The 21355-nt window shown below is 36.0% G+C and overlaps 3 protein-coding genes across 5 annotated transcripts in view; 2 read left to right on the forward strand and 1 right to left on the reverse strand.

The window, feature by feature from the left end:
* LOC101889674 (nephrin) overlaps positions 1–21355 on the forward strand; it is a 275261-nt gene that overhangs the window by 33660 nt on the left and 220246 nt on the right. The gene's annotated exons all lie outside the window — the stretch shown is intronic.
* LOC131803562 (uncharacterized) lies at positions 11798–14142 on the forward strand. The gene is made up of 2 exons (XM_059124923.1): positions 11798–13064; positions 13547–14142. Exons 1-2 carry the CDS (start codon positions 12647–12649, stop codon positions 13849–13851), a joined length of 723 nt encoding a protein of 240 aa, XP_058980906.1. The 5' UTR covers positions 11798–12646; the 3' UTR covers positions 13852–14142.
* Positions 14004–15595, reverse strand: LOC101895281 (uncharacterized). The gene is made up of 4 exons (XM_011297267.3): positions 15275–15595; positions 14996–15214; positions 14739–14886; positions 14004–14680 (listed from the first exon to the last, which is right to left on the reverse strand). The coding sequence occupies exons 1-4, from the start codon at positions 15503–15505 to the stop codon at positions 14019–14021; spliced, it is 1260 nt and encodes a 419-aa protein (XP_011295569.2). The 5' UTR covers positions 15506–15595; the 3' UTR covers positions 14004–14018.

Raw genomic sequence — 21355 nt, forward strand, 5'->3', positions numbered from 1 at the left:
AGGGCTGCTGGCTGGAAGGCAGGCACTGAGGCAGGGCGGCAGTCAGGCAGCCAGTGTGTAGGTGGAAAGGAAGGATGGTGGCTGTAATGTTAGAATGGTGAACTACTGTCATCTAAACGCGTGTCAATCAACAATTGTTTTGATTTGATGGGCATAACAACAAAGGCGTGAGCATAAATAAATAAACTCTAGTTGTTGCTTGCCGACGGTTGAATGGAATTCGTTTTTTGTTTGTTTTCGTGACCCTTGTTTTGTCTCTTTTTTATTCTCTAATTGGCGACATGGAAAACTCGAAAAGGACCTTTTGTTCTTCGTTTTCGAAGAAAGGTAGTGGCGGCAGAAGTGAGTGAAGGAGTGAATGCATCACAAAAAACCAAGCATGTAGACACGCCTTGGTTGCTCAAATCACAATGTCCACATACGTACAGACATACATACAAAACAAGATATGGTTTCAAGTATTTGGTAGATTAGTATGAAGTGTTGTTGCTATTGTCTGTGACCCTGTAGTAATCTGAGATCTGATCTGTATGACGGTATATATGTATGCATGTTCTGCAAACAATACTCTACTTGAATGGCAAATATGTATGCATATGTGTGTATACATACATAAATGTTTACACATATATGCGTGTGTGTGTATAATGGGTAGTTGAACTGTCAAAAATCCACATTCTTGAAGTCTCTCTCAAGATTTTCCATTGTGTGTGTGTTTTTTTTTCAAATGCTTTAGAATATAATGGAACACACTGTATATATAAATGTATCTGCCTAATTCTAGTAGAGTTGTAGTTTTTGCCCTTTACCGTATTTGAGAGTGGCTTGAATCCAGTGTTCACAATTAGTGCATATTGACATTTATTAAAGTTATTCAAAATTAAAACTTAATTGCAATGATTTTGAACAAAATTGTGATAAGCTCTTCGAATCCATCCCATGCGAGGGGTTGTGTTATTCAAATTTTCTCTAATCATTCAAATTCCCTCATGCTGATTATATTAAAAAAGTACTATCTTTTATAAATATTTAAAGAGATAGGGACAATTTAAAACATATTTACAACCGCTTCAATTGCTTGAAAGCTAAACTACTTTAAGTTAAGTGTCCGATCACATGCTCCATCTGATTTTGCTAAACTGTGATTTTTATACCTTCCACCATTAAAGGCATACCCTGCCTTAAATTTGTCATTCCGTTTGTAACATCTTCAAATATTCGTAGGAGGCCTCATTAGATACATAAAGTGTGATTTTATAATAATTATAATCCCCATAAAACTTTACCGCCAGATATAAGTTTTTTTTGTGTGTTTAGTTGAAATTTCAAACCAAACTTGCTGTAAATTCGAAGTCTGTGTTCCCAGTATGTATGTATGGAAAACCATTGATGTACAGCTAAGTCCTAGTGTTGGTATAGACCCCATAAAACAGCACCTGCTCGTAACAGACGCCACCTTTTCTGGTGGATAATTGGCAGTAGAGTTCCATGTTTCCGTTTAGCCCCATATGACTGTAACACCTGATATTCGGAGTTTTTCAAATTATTGCAGCACATTTCAATGGATTTTATTTTTAAATTTTACAAGTTCCTTACCCGTACCCGTGGAGGGGTTATTACCTATTTTTAGTAAAAAGTAAAAAGAAAATTTTAATTGTTTTCGTAATCTTTAAGCTCCTTTAGCTCCAGCTGTATCAAAGACAGACATTGACTTTTCATTGATTTTGGAAAAATCCAACTATTATTTTTTCAGAATTTTAAATTAAAAAATATTTGGCATGAAATCGGTGCAAATCAGTGTAGTGGAATTTGACAAGATAAATTACAGAAAATTCAGAGATGTATATGCTTATTAGAAATGACTTTACCTTCTTAATTTTACCATGCGAGATATGCTTTAACTTAAGATAAAAACATTTGTTTGATTGACAGAATACCTTTGACCAGAAATCGTAATAAATGCCATTGTCTTAGTTGTGAGAATTAAAAAAGGGTTAAAAAGAATAATCATCCAGCAAACATATGTTTTGGAATCACGCAATCCCTTGAGAAATGAGAATACTCTGAAATTAAAATATAAAACATTTATTAGAACCGCAAATCCCGAAACCATCTCCACACCGAAAGAAGGGAGAGAGAGTAACAAATTGTAAGATCTTGTATTTAGATTAGTTGTTTACTTGTTTTCCATTTTGTTTTCTTTACTTGGTGTGGGAAATTTTCCCACGACTTTAAAAAAAAATCTTTGAAATCGTAGTGAGATTTTTTTTTAAATACTAAACCAATGCCACAACAGCAAAGTGCAACATGAGCTTTGTTTGATTCCAGAAATACATATTAACACGTTGTGAACCGAATTTTTTCTTTGCTTAGATTTGTTTTTTGTTTAACATCGCATGGTTTGCGAATCAGATACGAATACAATTTAAAGCCATTAGAACCCTCAATTTCTGAAATACAGTGCTGTAAAATAAAAGAGATAACTGTAATTCTCTGAGGCTTCTTTTCAAAACAAAAAAATTAGGTTCTTAATACCCTCAACAAAACAATTTAAGTAATTTGGACCGTATCATAAAATATTACCTACATTTAAAGATATAAGCACTTAAGGGTAACCCCTTGTATTTCTCATGAATACAGAATACAGACTAAGGATTTTTCGTTTCAGGTGGCTCGCTTTTGATTTGTCAACATACTGATTGCGCAAGTTCACCACTCGACACACATTGAATCTTTTTTCAATGTCACCATTTAATGTACACTTACTTTCTATTTTGGAATAGTTTTCTACTGCCAAATATCCTACAGTTGATGATATTTTACATTTTAGATTTGAATTAATTCGCTATTTTAACCCATGCCCTTGAAACGACATTGACGACTTCTGCTGATTAGATTTGTTTTTCGATGATAAGCGGAAAACCGTTTCTAAAGCCTTTATATCATTTAGTCTAGACAGAATATATGGACAGGTTGTGCGCTCTCAAACAACATTAGTGAGCAACATTACACCACAATGGGTTAAGACAGTCAAATTCAAACCAGTCTTAGCCTCCCAAGAAAAAAAAAACAAAAGAAGACACAGCCAGTCAAGCGTAGAATTCATTCAGTTTGGACCCTGGACAATTGTCCATTCTTGCTCGTCTTCGCGTTGTCGTTGTTGGTGTGTTGATGATAATAATGGGGAGGGAATACCTCATTGGCGTGCAATTCTCTCAATTCTCACACGGCCAGCAGGTGCGGTTTAAATAGGGTAATAACATTGTGTATTGTGAATTTACTGAAGCGTGCCTTGCGTTTGGCCAAATGAAATGGTCTTGCATTTTCACACGCTGGCCCGGTATTTAATCGCACAATAGACGGATGAAATGATTCACAATGACTTCCAGTTTAGTCGCCACCAGCCACACCAATGCTATCATGACTGTGTGTGTGTGTGTGTGTAGCCTGTTGCTGCATGGCTTTACATTGCCATTCGAATATGATTCTGAGGTCAGCCCGGCAGGTCATAATCGTCGGCAACGTCATCATAAGTGCCCATAGTGTGGATTATTAATGTATGGGTGCGTTTTAATTTAAATGATACAAACAATGGGTACTTAGTTACACTCAACAAAAGAAACTAAATGAATGACAAATAAAAATATTATTCCATATGGAAAATGATCGGAACGAATTAATGTGTCGTTTTTTTAAGCAATCAAAAATGAAAACGCATCGGGGAAGATATGGACTTAATCTGTTCTTTTCTAAAAGTGTATCGTTCTCTCGATTGACTTCATGTACCATACGACATTTTTCTAAATTAATCGAATATTAATCAATATTAACACAATACCATATGAAGAGGAAGGTACCGTTGGAGACTTCAGCATAAAATTACGAATTGAGCTATGAATTTAAAACCATTAGAAGGATTTGCTGTAATTACCCTATACGATTACCTGCACTAAGAATTTCTCAACCCCCAGACAATATAGGTTGGGAACATGTTGAAATTTTTCTCTGAGGTGACCTAGCCTAGCCTAAATACAAATTTAGCTAAATGGATGGGAAAATGTCGTCAAGATCCTTGAAATAATTGAAATCAGAAGGTACCTGTGTCTGTACGCTACTCCATTACATTGACCTACGTTGAATTTTTTTGTGAAGAGGTATTCTAACTCCTTAGAAGCGAAGTTTACAAAAAAGCCAAATCAAATAAAATTGTGACCAAGACCTCTGAGAACCTGAAATCGGGGGCTACATTTATATGAGGTTTATATCAAAAAGTGTGCCTATACTTAAAATATTTTGCAATTTACTAAGAAATCAAATGACTAAAATTTTCCGAAATTAGTATTAAAAATATGGCTAAGATGTAAAAAAACAATTGAAATCGGAGTATACCCTTTTATGGGGGCTATATCAAAATGTGGACCTACATGAGAAATGTTTAAAATTTTAAAGCTCTATTTTAAAATTTTCAAAGTATAGAGCAAATTATTTGATTCCATTTCGTGTGTCATTAATGCTAAATATATAATCGGTCCTAAATATAAAAGGTTTGGCCTCGGAACACAAAACCCTTTTGGGATTTTGATCTACTAATGGAATAGTATCACCTCGACTTGAGACCTACCAACACTCAGACCATAACTCGAAAATTGTCGCACAGTGTTATTACTGATGAAAAATTTAGCCAAGAGATAATATGGAATTTGTTCATCATAGAAATTTATTCATAATTCGTAGTACCTCTCTATGTTCAGGCAATTTTCTTCGAGTGTAATGAAAATGTAGAGCTCACTGACTGCCTCTTAAATGAATATGTTTGCTGGCACTCCTTTGTGCATGACGTTTGGGGTGCATTGAGATAAAAAAAATTAATAATCATGAAAGCAATTATCCTGCGGCTATCCATATTCATACGACACACACACAGACCCATACACATGAACGTTCGTATGTGTTAAATATATGCAGAGGATAGCAGCACCGTCAACAACAAAAGTTCAACAATCGTTTCATTTGTAGCAAGTTATGGATGGAGCAGCAATAACAACAGCTAAATAAGTATTAAGCAGGTGCAAACTATAATCGTTTTACAGGCACGGCAAGGGCTGAGCATTTTATTAATATCCAGCCAACGAACCAGCCATCTAGCCAAGCGAGCAAGCAACCAGCCAGCCAGCCTGTTGGGTGAGCCGTAAACCACAATACCTTCGTAAAACAACCAATTAAATTTTATTCACAACAGCAACAACGACGACAGCAAGAACAACAGTCAATGAAAGGATAAAGGATTTGGTGAATTCTCTTTTCAAAGGATGTCAGATATTTGCCAAAGGGCCAGGTGAAAACGTAGCACACGTTCTGCTCATCATTATGGCTGTTTCATGTGCCTCCAAGGAGTTTCAGGGGAGTCTTCTTCGGGCCAACTTAAGTAATTTTAATAACTTGATCTCGCTGACATATTTCATTTGTCGCCATCAGTTGTGGCGTCGCTCAAAGAAAGCCAACAAACAGATAAACATTGCGCCGGGTCGCATCGGCATCGCATCTGTCACATACGCTGAGATATGACTCCAATTAGATTTTATGCCATGTTTAGGAGTCTGGAAAATTTAGCACGCGTTTTAAAGGCCTATTAACAGGAATTGCGCTACACTATTGGCGACAGCTGTTTTGGATGTATGACAGCGTGTGGCTGAAACGGCATCTTTTGCCAAACGATTGCCTGACTGACTGACTGTCTGACTGTATGTATCAATCAATGATGGCATTGAATCAATTTACGCACATTCACAAACATCGATATCGATTGTTGGCTGCCTGGTTAGATGGTCGTAGCGCTCTTTGGATAGATGGATGGATGCAAGGATGTGTGGATGATTCAATCATTATTACGTGTTTCGCATTCGATATGGCCTCCACTCGCTTGTTGTGGAGTTCTGTTGTTGTTGTTGTTGTTGTTAGAGAACGTTATTGCCGTTTCTAATGCGTTTCTAAGCGTACTTTATCCCATCTTTACTAATCATTAGAAGCCTAATACAAAATTAATTCGCCAGCTTTGCCGTGTGCCTGTGCAGACATTCAATCCGTATTTGTATGCCGCTGCAACAATCATCGGCCGGCCACTTCTGCAAGCACCGACTGACTGCCTGCCCATCGTCGTTTGTCTAGGCCAGCCATTGTTAACGGCTTCTATTGTGTATGGGATTTTTGATTTGTGTTTGTTTGGCTGGTCGTTCATTTGTTTGTTTGACGGCGTTCCATTAATGCAATGAATTTCTAATACAAGATTTAAACTGATTTCCGTTGCAATCCTATTCTGCTACCGTTACAAAATGAGATCGAAAAAAAGGAACGATGATTAGAAAACTCCGAAATTGAAACAAAATATTCTTTGAAATGGGTTAATAGCTGATATATTTCATTCTTAGTTTAGATTCCGCGAATAATCCACGGGCATAGATATTTCGCTTTTAAATGTTTTTTCATTTGACTAAGCTGTGGATAATCGTATAATTCCATTTGCAGGAATTATATGACAGCGCAATCCAGTTGCTGTGTTGTCTAATACCTTAATGTTTAATGCGGATGTTTTAAACTAGCAGTCATTCAGATATATTTAATGTAATTTGTATTTATTGAGAATATACTCGCATCGTTTTGTGCTCGACGATCTCAAATGATTTATATGAGATAAAGCGTATACAGGGTGAGATAAAAAACTACAACAAAGTCAAACGCCATAATTTTTACATTCTTTATTAAATTTTATTGAATGAAAGCAAAAAATGACGGAAGTATCATCAAATTTTAGAATAAGTTTAGATTTGTTCGAATTGGTCACCTTTGGAACGAATTATGGCCTTCAAACGGCCAATGAAACCATCACACGCTGTCCGAATGTTGCTCTGCGGTTTTTTGACCCATTCCCGGCGAAGGGCTTGTTTGAGATGATCGACACTTTGTTATTTTTTTAGTGCCAACCCTGCTTTCTAAAATACTCCAGACACAATGCTCCAACGGATTGGTATCCGGAGATTTTGGTGGCCATTGTGAGCTGGAAATGAAGCGAGGAACCTCATTTAGAAACCATTCTTGGGTGGCGCGTGCTGAGTGCGATGGTGCTGAGTCCTGTTGGAATGTCCAAGGTCTGTGGCCAAAATGTTTGTGTGCCCAAGGCTTAAATATATCCTTCAGAATATTTTCGCGATAATATTTTTTTTACAAACTGCTGGATAACGAATGTTTTCTCATCGGAGAAAACCAAATTCAGCAGTTCACCACTTTCGGCCAAACGAAGCAAATCTTTAGCTCTTTTGAGTCTGTTTCTTTACGTTGCTGTGTAAGTTCTTGCACTTTTTGTAATTTCAATGGCTTTACCCCGAGTTCATTTTTAAAAATTTGCCGAATGGAATATTGCGATATATTCAGCTTACTAGCCATTTTTCGGCCACTGCGACGCGGGTTTCGATCAAGTCGCTTCTTTACTTTTCGAACCATTGTTGATGTTGCTGTTTTCTTCAGTCCACTTCCTTGATGTTTGCTACGCTACCAGAATCACGGCAAAGAGCTATGGTACGAGGCCCAAAAGATTTAATCACATTTTAATGCTGTTGTGCTCTAACAACAGCAGCTTGTATTTAATGTTTTTAGCGATATTTGTCAAATAATTGTTCACAATTTCTTAAGAGCAATTCGTGAATGTGTTCCAACCCCACAGGCATAAAATTTATAGTCTTTATAGTCGTCCATTTTGTATAGCCTACAATATTCGATTTGTCACTGTCTTAAACGAAATGGTCTAAAATCTAGTCGTCTAAAGGAAAATGGTCACTATAGTACTCGTTTTAACGATGCCTCCCCCTATTGGGTACATCGAAGGTTTACGCCACACGGAATTGTATATGAAATATGATATGTTCTACAAAAGCTTTATTCTCCCTTTTGTTCATCAAAAATTATATTCAATTCTAATGGCACTATCGTCGTTATTCGAAAACTTTTTTCCCATATTGGTATAAAGTATTAAATATCCACCGAACTTGACTACTCTCCCATTTTTTATAATATTTTACGTTATCCCTGGAAACCTTGTATACGAAAAATCTGTTGAAGCTTTGGATCTTAAGTTTTTTTCTACACATCATCTAGCTCCGATTATGCCAACCAATAGCAGTCGATAGTGTGTGACATTTTTTCGATATTCCACAATTTTTTGATGACTGGAAATAACTGAGTATTTTCAAATATCAATACTCACGCCAGCTACCAAGTGTTTTTCAAGTACAATCTTCCTTTTACGCAGCACCCTCAATTTGCTGAACTCTGTGTTTTTTTTTTCGATGTTTTGTTTCACTTTTAGAAATTGAAATTCGTCTTTGCCTTTATATTGAACTTTGAACTATTTGCATTCGCATAGAGAGACCCTCTGTCAAAGCACAAATACTCTTGGCAGTGACAACATCTGACAACTAAGACCCTGGCTTAAGTGGGTGTGTGTAGTTCATGCCGGATTGTCGATTTGCCCAAATATCAATAGCAGCAATGGCTGCCGTCTGTAGTAGTCTTATCACAGCCTTAATTTGTTTCAGTTCATAATAAAATAAAAAAAAAACTACGAAAAAAATATTTGAATCGAAAATCCTTTGCCACCATTTTCATCGAATGGCTGGATGGAACACACCACGTATCTATGAATCTTTGAATGTGTGTGTGTGCGTGTTTTGTCAGTATATGTTGCGGGAGTGTGTGTGTGGCGTCTGTATCTATTTGCGATTATTATGTTGTGTTGATTGCTTTCGGAGGACATCAATGAAATGAATATTTCTTTTATGTATTTGAATATGTTCAACAAATGTACCAACCAATCTTGATTTCAGTGGAATTTCGGGTAGCTGTGACCCTTTTCCATTGGTCCTCTGTGCGTTTGGCTGTAGTCAAGAGTGCGTGCTTGTCGTGGCGCTCGGCGTTTGGGTGCTGTGCTGTGAGATTTCCCCAAAAATGGAAAAAGGGCAGCCAGTGTTTTACAAGTTGTCATATGCTAATAAAACATTATGGAAAATATTTACCAAGCCCATGTACCATGAATAACAAATATGAATATAAATTGTTGGCAATAGATTGTCTAATAATGATGGTTGGTTTTGTGTTCTCTTGAGCATTGTAGGTGGTGGTAAGTTTAAAGAGAGATGTGAAACTTTAAGAAATGTGAAACTCTAAAAAAATATCTGAAGAAAAATGTTTCTAGTATGACTAAGAGTATGAATTACCCAAATGTCCGTTGGGCTTGGTTGTTTATGATCTTCGTCTACTTGGTCTGCCGCTGTACCACTAAAATCTGCCTCATGAACTTTATACTTCAATACTGATTCAACTACAACAAAACTATTCGTTCCAGGAGGAATTAAAACTAGTTTTAGTTTTTTGAATCATGTCCTTTTTATTGTCTCATATACATACATTTACTATTGCTAATTAGTTTAGAATTCGATATTTTAAGAAAATTAAATAACTCTTGGAGTCGAAACGGTCAAAATTTTCAAACACACAAAAAATTTATGTACCACCCAAAAGGCGATAAAAGTAGACATTTTGGTTTGGAAATCGTAAAATTTGCATAAGACTCTAGTCAGATGTGAAATGGTATGATGACCGTTCACGTCTTCTGAAACCTCTCTCACAAAGAGTTAATATAATATAGAAAGTGAAATGATTCCCACATTGCAGTATTTTTTACCAACACTAAACCTAGATTGAAGATAAAATATATGGGGGTTTCAACTCGAACGTAATTCTGATGGCCGCCTCGTTTTGCCAGCACACACGCGATCTTTTGATGAAATTTTCAATGACCCATTGGCATAAATGCTGCGTTATTTCATTAATGCAGCGTCCAATGTTATATTTTAATACTTGAGTCGTCGTCGGTTTATTAGCGTAAACCATCGACTTCTATAAAAAAAAAACCAAACGTGTTAAATCTCACGATGTAGGCGATCAATTCTGGTCTCCAAAAAGCGAAATAGCACGACCGGGAAATTAATGATGAAACCATATGTCCTCCACATTAATTTCATGAGGAAAAAACTAGTAATCATTTCACGATACCGATTTCACGATTGCGCTCAAGTTGGGACAGTCTTTATGTCGGTCCACTGCTTAAATTTTAAATATACAGGGTGAGATAAAAAAAAAACTCCAACCAATTTCAGACTGCTGTCATTTCTAAGCCACTCGTCCGACAGCTGTTAAAATTTTTCCAGTGACAGCTCATTATATTGTTTACAAGCTATCGTTAGAGCACTCGAGCATTCAAATGTGAATAAATCTTTTGTGTCTCGCCCCATCGCTCGTTACCGTGATACTGGTAGCGTAGCCCGTCGTCAAGGAAGTGGACGGAAGAAAACAGCAAAGTCAGCAGAAATGGTTCGAAAAGTTCGACTTGATCGAAACCCACGCCGGAGTGGCCGAAAAATGGCTCGTGAGCTGAACATATCGCAATATTCCATTCGGCAAATATTGAAAAATGAGCTCGGGATAAAGCCATTGAAATTCCAAAAAGTTCAAGAACTAAAACCGCGACAGAAATAAAATAGACTAAAAAGAGCTAAAGTTAGGCTTCGCTTGGCCGAAAGTGGTGAACTGGCGAATTTGGTATTCTCCGATGAGAAAACATTCGTTGTCCAGCTGGTTGTAAACAAACAAAATGAGGTCAGCTGAAAATGTGCACCTTCGGTTGGCCACCAGAACTCAAGCGTCGGCCATGGCGATGGTGTGGGCAGCCATAACAGCAGATGGTCGCTCTCCGCCAGTATTAATCGACCGTGGCATCAGAAGAAATGCCGAATATTATCGCGAAAATATTCTGGAGGGTGTATAAAAGCCTTTGGCCGCAGACCTTGGACATTCCAACAGGACTCAGCACCATCGTACTCAGCACGCGCCAACCAAGAATGGTTACAAAATGAGGTTCCTCGCTTAATTTCCAGCTCACAATGGCCACCAAAATCTCCGGATACCAATCCGTTGGGCTATTGCGTCTGGAGTATTTTGGAAAGCAAGGTTGGCACTAAAATTAGCTTTGATCTTTTTCGCAAAAAACAATCAATATGGGTCCATGACTATATTTTAATTGGATGCTCAGAGAGGGAGGTTGGTACCACTGCAACAAATACAGTGTTCAGGGGTTGACTATAGTTGATGCGTTTCTTTTTTCTAGAAAAGGATCTGAACAGTCCGCAATCCCGGAGTGAGTTGTATACGCCCTGGGTCCCATTAGCGGAATTTTACTATCCCAATGTATTCTTTACTGAAAATTGACCTGATGATTGTGGAAGTGCAATAGTCAGGTTATGTATTGGTTAAAATATTGCTTAGTATGTACGAAGTACAGTTTACTAGAGAATTCATTTCATTTGTACCGAATTTGCAAAAATAAATCCCTAAAAAAAACATAGATATAGTTTTGAACATACTATCCATGGAGGTTTTTTTTCTTCTTAAATCAAACTATCCACGGAAAAAATACTAAAATGTTAACTTTACTCACGAATTTTATGAGATGGGAGTCCCTCTATGATACTGATGCCCCAAGTGCCATTTGTAATAATTTGTAAAGATTTGTTTTCTTTCTTCTAAAGCGATAATCTCCCAATTTTTTTATAATTGAAATCTCCACTTACATAAAATGTCTGGATCGACTTTATTTGTTGCTGTACTTTTGTGAAAAGTTATGAACTTGGTTGTTTTTAAAATCACTTAAGGTAAGGTCACATTGGGCAAATATTTGACGAAAAAGTTCAAATATTTCTTTGCCACAATCTGACCACAAAATATTTTTGTAGGGCAAACACAAAAACAGCTGATTTCGAGAAAACAAAGTTATTTGCCTGCAAAGAAAATTTTGATCAATGTGGCCACAATGTGAACACCTGTAATCAAATATTTTCCTCTATTTAGAGTAAACATTTATTTGACCTTGCAATGGTTTTGTATGAGAAAACAGTGAGAAATAACAGCTGTTGCATCACTGTTGTCAGCTTTTTATATTTAAAAATCACTTTTCTCAAGCAATTTGATATTTACAAATTATATAATTATATTAATACCGCAAATGCATTGCAGATAAAAACAACATACAAATATCTTTTTGTTCGTTATACTACACCTTTTCAGTTGTAAAGCGAATTATTTTAGTTTTAATTCGTAACATTTTATTTGTAAGTTAAGAAATATGTCTGTAATTCAAATAATTTCCTTTTTTAAATTGAGAATTCCAACTGCAATTCTATTTAGTTTTATTCGAACTGCAAATGGAATTATTCGAATTACAAATAGAATTCTCAATTTATAACTGGATTGAAATTCAATTCAACTAGACATATTCGAATTATAAACGCAATAATTTGAATTACAAATTATTTCTCGAATTACAAATGGAATGTTACCAATTAAAACCAAAATTATTCGATTTACAACTGAAAAGTTGTATATTAAAATCCCAAAAGACGTTGATCGCTAAAAGCGTTTTTATTTCAAATACGACATTGACAACATTGACATGCAAAACAGCTGTGCAGATAAACGTTTACCTACAAAAAGGAAAAATTAAAAGTTAAAGTGAGAAGTGATTCTAAAAAAAAGAATAAATAAAATGGAAATGGAATATGAAGTGCCGCAGAAGAAATCTCGGGGAAAGCCAAAGGTTGCAAAGGAGTGGGCAGAGGAAGATATTTTTAAGCTCATTGCTCTAGTGGAGGAACAAAGTTGTCTGTGGAATGCGGGATGTGATGGATACCACAACAAAATACTCCGCGACAACGCATGGCGGCACATTTCCGAACAATTTGATGATAAATATACCCCTGCAGATCTCACCGCAAAGTGGACAAACTTGAGGATACAGTATCGAGGATATGCGGCCAGGTCCAAAACAAAGTCGGGACAAGGCGCAATTGAACCACCTAAATGGAGATTTTTTAATGTCATGAAGTTTGTAGGACGAAATGAAGAGGCTCAGACGCAAGACACAATTTCAAACCTATTAATAGAAATAGATTCAGAAAGTAATTGTAAGTATTCGTGGTATAAGGCGAGTTTAGAGGTTAACAAAATGGGTCGTATGATGGGGCTGTTGGAACCGGTTCCGGAGCAATACAAGTAAAATTGTATTTTTGTACCAGTACTTTTTGAAAAATCTCTGAACACTCGATAATGGACTCCATATGGGGTATAAAAATGTCCATGCTTCATTATACTATACCAATGCATAATGTAGTATGGACATCTTTATACCCCATATGGAGTCCATTTTCAAGTTTTCAGAGAATTTTCAAAAAGTAATGGTACTAAAATACAATTTTTCTTGTATTACTCCGGAACCGGTTCCAACAACACCGACCACTTTTTGGATAGGTAATTCCAAAAGCTTTCAAATAATAACCATTTTGTTTAGGTCAATCCGAGCTTAGCCCCTACGCTCGCCTTGCTCCGTATTTGTATATATATATTAAAATCTCTACCTTGTTAATATTTCAATTCAATATTTCTACAGCTTTTGATGTTTGTGCATCGCCATCTTTGCCAACGCCACCACCAACATCAACACCACGGCGGTTACAGGCTCCAACTGTGCAATCTGCAACAACACAAATTGCGGAGACTATGCGGGAGGCAGTTGCTGCAATGAAAGAACGCAACCAAAACAGCTTGGATCCCAACACGTCATTCGCAAACTATCTCCTAAGTGAGCTGAAGACACTCAGTGACAGTGGATCTGCTTCAGTTAGAAATAAAGTTACATTGTTTTTTTTACAATGTTTGGAAGAGGAGAGAAGCAATCATTTATTTGAGTGTTAAAACATCCCTATTTTCTTTTTATTATATGACTGACTTATCACTTAATTAATTTTTAAAATAATTAATGAATTTTTTTTATTTTTCTGTTTTATGGATCTCATTTGTTTTAAAAGCTTGTAAATAAAATCTTTACAATTAAATTGTTTTATATCATTTTATTTAAACTTTTATATATGTTTGTATTGGAAGGGAACTTCGCCTTCTTCTACAAAATATTGGGAAAACTCGTCCCTTACAGTAGAACAATTAGGTGCAATATAAGACCGATGAGGTTGTAGATTTATAAGACTATCAGAGGCCCGTTCACTGCGCCATTCACCTAGTACTAGTGTTCCATCTTGTGTATAGTGGTCCACTAGATTTGGGTTGAAGTATATCGAATTATTGCGGCACATCAGGTAGTTATGCAACACACAACAGGCAGTAGTAATTTTTATTGCTTTTGGTGGATCAACCTTTATTGGGGTTCGTAGTACACGAAAGCGGGCAGACAGAATTCCAAATGCGTTTTCTATAACTCGTCTAGCTCTAGACAAACGATAGTTAAAAATTCTCTGAATTGCATTCATATTGCGGACACTGAAAGGTTTTAATATATTGGGTGTCATAGCGAATGCATCATCCGCAACAAGAACATAAGGAACTGAAACTGTTCTGCCTGGCAATGGTTCTGGTGGTGGTAAATTTAGTTTTTCGTTAACCAGACCTTTATTAAATGACGTTTTTCGGAAAACTCCACCATCTGATATTCTTCCATTGGACCCAACATCAATATATAAAAATTTGTAGGAAGCATCTGCAATAGCCATGAGTACAATGCTGTGAGTTCCTATAACAAATTAAAATAATAATAATTGATTACAATATAGGTAAAGTAATAAACTTGCCTTTATAGTTGAAGTAAATGCTTCCGGAATGAGAAGGCGCTGTCATAACGACATGTTTGCCGTCTATAGACCCAATACAGTTTGGGAAATTCCACTTCTCATAAAATTTTTCCGATACTGCTAGCCATTCTGTTTCCGTTGATGGGGTCTGTATAAGCAATACAAATTTATCAATTATACTATGGAAGCTATATTAACTTTGTAATTCCGTTTGTAAGTTCGGCCAGACCGAACTTACGCTGTAGTTAATAGTTTACCTTTAAATAATCAGGCTGTAGAACCTTATAAATAGCATCGCAAACCTCAGGAATGATAGTTGAAATAGTGTTGTGAGGTATACGGAATATGAATTGCAGAGAACGGAAACTCTCGCCTGTTGCCAAGTATCGCAGTGTAACCATTAACCGTTCTGAAGCTGAAATCGGCTCACGTAATTGTGTCGTCTTCTTGGTTAAAAGTGGTGCAGTTAATTTAAGCTATTAAGGGGTCCATGATAGAAACATTATAGATTTCATCTCAATTATACGCAAACTCACCAAATTGTCAAAATCTGCCGCGTTCATCCTCAAGAAATTTTTATAGAGCGATGGTGTTTCAGCCCGCAGTTGAGTCAGCAATTTGACGCAACATCCTTCCTCCTTTCTTTGACGCAACCATTCTCGAACCCATGGTCTTTTCTTTCTATTTTTCATGGATTCGTCCTCTTTGACAGCAATATATGATGCTGCACCACAACATAAAATAAAAAGCGCCTCTTCCTGCTGCATAGCTTCTTTTAAATATTTCGACCAAACAATTTTTTGTTTTTTGATAGTTTGATCAAACTGCTTTTTAATCAAATATATTTTTCAAATGTGACCGCACGTCAAACCTGTTTTGTCATTGCTTTATTTGCCACTATTTGATGGGTGTTTGAACAAACAAAATTTGTCAAATAAATGTGAGCAATGTGAACACAAAATCAACTCTGTATGAAAACAACATTTTTTTGGGAAAATATGATAAAACATATTTGTGTCAAATATTTGCTCAATGTGACCTTACCTTTAGTTCTATTACTTCTTATCCTGCCTCCCTTACTCCCTCGCCAAACTTCACAACCACATTGACAAATTAGCCTTGGTAACGATTTCACTTGCGGTTAAATGATATGGGGCGGCTGTCAAACCAAAACACAACAACAACAACAACCACAACAAAAACAAAAAACATATATATGAAATGAAATCTCATCAACCTAATATAAAATATTAAAGTCTTAATCATATTATGATTACAATGACTTTGCCATGGGCAATAAAAAATATTATTGTAACTTTTCCTTTCTTTTGATTGCCGTGCTTGTGATGTGAATTTAGAGGGTTGTGACGGAAATATACAAACAATATGTTCAATATTACTCGATAGAGGGACAAAATTGGGTTCTTTCCTGCAAATCACCACAAAACCAAAATCTCACCCTCGCCAAATTAGAAGCAAAGCCGAGAGGAAATATTTTTAGGTTATAGAAATGAGAAAAATATGGAAAGTTTTTTGCAACTTTGCAAGCAAATCAAAATCGATTGTTAAAATGTTTCATATCTACGATGGCACGCACACACACATCGAGACACAACAAAGCTAATTCATAATTGTGCACAGAAAAAATATATATAACATGTATATGTATGTATGTATTTATCCTTTGCGTATGATACACATACAGAATTTCAGGAAATTTGGGATTTTTTTTTGTGGCCACAGCAAACAGTTGCTGCCACAATATCCGTCAGATACGCATATCTTTATGTTTGTATGAATTAGTTAATAGCCCATTTCACCCATGGCAGTCATCCAGTAAGTGTATCGACCAATGGCCTACCACACTTGTCGATGTGGGTCAATGTGTCGATCGGCAAATTACAACAGCGATAGAAATCCAACTGAGAAATTCTACACACACTGGCTATTCCTAATAATGGTTGTCGTTTTACAGTACTACCAGAGAAAGTGAACAACTTCAAATGCGGTAAATTCGAAATGTGGAAATTCTTTTTGTTAAAAAAGAGGAAAACAAGCATTTAGATCTAGCGGGGCATAATTTTTGATACCCTCCATCCTTAGGGAAAACAGCTTATCTTATGAAGACTTGGTATACAAATGTTATTTATAGTTTCTGTGGAGCAAAAATATATCTCCAATACATCCTCAATCATTGCAAAAAGATTCTTGTTTTTTAAGAATTCCTGGCTATTGTGGAATATTTGCTACCAATTAAAATCCATTTCGAAATAATTGCGCCAAGCTTTAGGCAATGCCAGTTAAATCTGACTTGAATCATACGAATATCGAATATCAGGAGATACACTTATTTGCAGGATTTATAACAATGTGGTCCTATATAGACAATTTTTTGCCAGAAGGATTGCTTGCTATTACGAACATTAAATTCCAAATTCCAGACAGTTACATTCAAACTTTGTCTTGTCTGATATCGAATATGAAAATGTTCCCTCAATTTTATTTTCTCATGTTTCCTTATAATTCATATGAGAAATCTACGGCACTATTATATCATATGTGTCATATGATCCTTATAGTAATATATGTTTTAATTTTTGAATTTGAATTTCGAATATATATATTCTTTTAAAATCAATTATTTTGATTAATTTTCAACGGTTACAATTCACTGACCATATCCTGTAAATGTACCAAGAAACCACACACAGACACGTCAACTTGTATTCGAATCGATGGAGAACAATCGACCGACCGACAGACCATTGAACCTTTCATTGGTATTTTTGCGCTGCTGCTGCCTCCCATGTTTTTGCGGTGATGGGGTGAGGCCGTTTCTGTTTTGAAAACAATCAAAAATAGCAAAGAAAGCTAAATTCTTCAAGATGCTGATACTGCAAATTTTTAACAAATTTCACGCTTAACAAGCATACAAAATTGCTCCATTCCCACTCTGACACACACACACACTCTCATACACACGTAAGCACCTCTCCCCCGTTAAGACACAATTATGTATGTAAGGCAGGACTCATATAAGGAGTCTACTCCCCTGTAATTTCGTTTCGACTTGGTATCAACGTTTCTGATACAAGATTCCTCGAACTAAGACTTTCAAATAAATTCAGTTAAATGTGAGTGCGTGCGTGTGTGTTGTGCCTGTATTTTTGTGAGCTAGCATCAATGTTTGTGTGCACCAGCTCTCACTCTCTTATTGTGTCTTTGTTAAAAGGCAAAGAAGAATTTATGTCAGGTTTTAACATCAAAAGCTTAAAAACAATAACAATGCCAACAACAAATGACATAACGAACGAAAATAAATTCTTTGAAATTTCAATTGCATTTTTACGTTTGACATCTCCCTAAGACCCACCCATTATCAACAGCAAAGAAGAAGAAAAGACAGAAGAAGAGGAAAAAACGAAGAAACATTCAAGCGATAATTTTACTTAAATTCCATTCCGATCTAACACACGTACAATATAAGCCAAGCAGGGGTTTGACTAGTGTGTAACACACTACCAGCCATAGAATCCCCCCCTAACCATTGAAATTGCGTTTTCGCGCCAAAACACAAGAGCTGGCTGGATATCACCACCTACATACAAATATACTTACACACACTCACTAACAAAAGGACATTTGATAAGAATACAATATTTGGTACTTTTTAAAGGGACCACGTCTCTGTTCCTGCAGCTTTTGAATATTTAATTTGTCCTAAAGTGGTGCTTGCAGGTTATCAAAATTATTTTATAAAGCATTGAAGTGCCATCCAAATACGAAGATACGAAGATTTCATCGTTCGTCTAGGACATTAAAGTTAATTTAAATTGTATTTATCTTTGTTGGGCAATCGAACGGAAATGTCTTTCCAAATCCAAAGGTCCCCCATAAGATAGATTATGCTATTGAAATCTTATGTCTTTCTTGCATGATTATCTTTTATTTTTAATTTATTGTGGATTGTTGTTGTTGTGCTGACTGCCACAAAAATTGCTGAGCATCCCAAGAGTGTACTAAAAAAAAATAACATTAAAAATATTTAGGTAGAGAGTTCGTTCGATATGCCACAAAATACAATAGCATACATATGTAGAAGAGTTCTATTACAATTGTCATAAACTTTTAATTGTATATATATCATGCAAAAAGTGCAATGTATATTTAACTAACCCGCACTTTTTAATCTTGCAGATAGCAGAAGTAGTCTACATGTCAACGAAATACAGAAGTGCATTACTTCAGACCAATAGGTCATTTCAAATTTTATTTTCATCTCATGCTTTAATTAAAAAAACACATTATTTCCTAAAGTAATTTAATTAATTTTTGGATTTTTCCAATTCAATATAATTAAAACATTTATGTTCTGTGGTTATTTAGGTTATGTTAGACTGAAAAAAGAAGCGACCCTGAGTCGCTACAAATGCGTAAGGACATACACATAAGCCTGAAACTCGGTAGAAATATCTGGAGAAAAGGATTTGATGATTCATGATTCAAATAAAGTAAAATATTTTAGAAGAGTGTTGGCTCGTTTGTTCGGGATACCATAGTATTTTGTTGTTGCAAAATGGTCAGACTTAATTACTTTATTGTTGTTTTTATAAAAGCAACGTTTGTTTATTAGTGGAGAACGATGATAATGTTTACCAGGGGGTAAGGCAGGGAAAACCTAGGTTTCGGGAAGAGCCACCAATCCTCATCAGTTCCCTTGCTTTTTTTCAGAGATATAAGTGCGGTTGTAAGATTTAGAAGTTTTTACGAAAGAATTTTAGTTCTATGCAATTCTTTGGTTTCTCTTCTAGTGATCTTACAATCTTTTCACTTGGGTAAAAAAGTTTTTTTTTTCATAGAAGTTATTTTTAAAATAACTTCTGGGGAGAATATCCCAGACAAAAAAACAAGAGAACTGATGGGGATTGGTGGCTTTTTCCGAAAGCTAGGTTTTCCCTGCCTTACCTGGTAAACATTACCATCGTTCTCCACTAATAAACAAACGTTGTTTTTATAAAAACAGCAATAAAGGTAAAATATTTTATCTTTTATTTGGAATTCCGTATTTTTACAGAAGATCCTAATGTTGCTAAAACTGAAACAGGTGTATCTATCCCTTAGAACTTTTTTCCTAAAGTTTGTAAATACCGGGCAGTTCTAAAGTTTTATCTTCTTCCCCTAGACTAGAATAGAGTACACTAGAGTAGAGTACAATCCATTCTGTGTAAGTGTTCTTGCAGACCCTGATGTCCCTGGATTACATCCGTTAGGCTGCTCATTTCAGCTTTACTAAATTATATCAATACATTTGTCTTGTCGTCATTTGGTACCCCATAGGATGTTTTCTTTATTCCAAAGGAATATGTTGGATTATTTCGGCCAAACCTTGAAATTTAGTCGTATAACCTCTAATGTTTTGGCACATCTTAAATGTATGTCCCTTGAGCTCTAGTGTATTTCACCAGTGATTTAACCTCTAATCCATTTATGACCTGGTACCTGAGATGTGATGCGTACTGATTTCTGTTGAGAATAGTTGTTGATAGTGATAGTACTAAACCAGTTTAGAGTCTCAAGGAGAGATTACCGCCTCCACGTCTTCTGTGAGGAGGTTTAGCACCGTTCTCTCCCCTAACTTTGAGGCGTTCGTGAAGAACAGCTTCCGGATGGCAAACTCGCTAGGTATCCGTTGTTCTATGAGTTATTGTCTGGGATTAGTGTTTCACATAGTGCAAATAATTTATTTTCTTTTACTCTGTACTCTATTGAGTCTCCCATAGTGATTTGTTGACTGTTTCGCAGCCTCATGCTGCAATGGCTGCCTCATACCTAATAAGTATTTATATTTGGTGTACATACAGAATAGTCTCTAAAACCCTCGTTGGAGTTGTCAGCATTGTCCCGTTGATATCTGGGCAACACATTCCTTCGACTTTCTGTAAGATTTCAACGTTGCATTTTTTGTCCATCCATCCGTCCACCAGATTACCGACGTGTATGTTATATAATTACGCTTCTGCGTAGCCAGTAAACCCTTTTTGATTTAGTCCACATTTTGGACCTATTATCCTTCTACAGATTGATCATGATCTGTGAGCTTTATTTGCTCTTTCGCTGATGTGGTCTTTCAATTTAAGTTTTCTATTGAGGATTTTTCCCTACTCAAATGCCTGACTTTACTGAAGATACAAATTGTTTTACTCCGGAAGATTTGTTTGGCTAGGTGACAAATGTCAGTTTTTCTAGTTAAAAGACATATTTACGAATTTTTTCGGCTTAATATTTGGCCCTCTTGGTTTGTCTCGGTTGTAAGCTTTCTTTAGGACCGATTTGGCTATTCTGCACTATAAATTTGGATTATTTCCCCTTAGAAGTACTTATATAAACTTATATATTTACTAGTTGACCCTTATTAAAAAGAAAACATTATATTCTTAAATTAAATTGAACTTTCTAACCCATATAAGTTGCCATCTTATCCCATAATTGCAATAATTATCTAATATTGGTTCACAGACGTAGCCAAAAATGCCTCCCGCTATCATTTCCCGGGAAATAAGAATTTTTGAGCAGACTGCACAGAAAATATATAAAACTGTACCTGACTACTTCGGTGT

This window comes from Musca domestica, unplaced genomic scaffold (assembly GCF_030504385.1).
Source record: "Musca domestica strain aabys unplaced genomic scaffold, Musca_domestica.polishedcontigs.V.1.1 31, whole genome shotgun sequence".
In the NCBI taxonomy this organism is placed as follows: Eukaryota; Metazoa; Arthropoda; class Insecta; order Diptera; family Muscidae; genus Musca; species Musca domestica.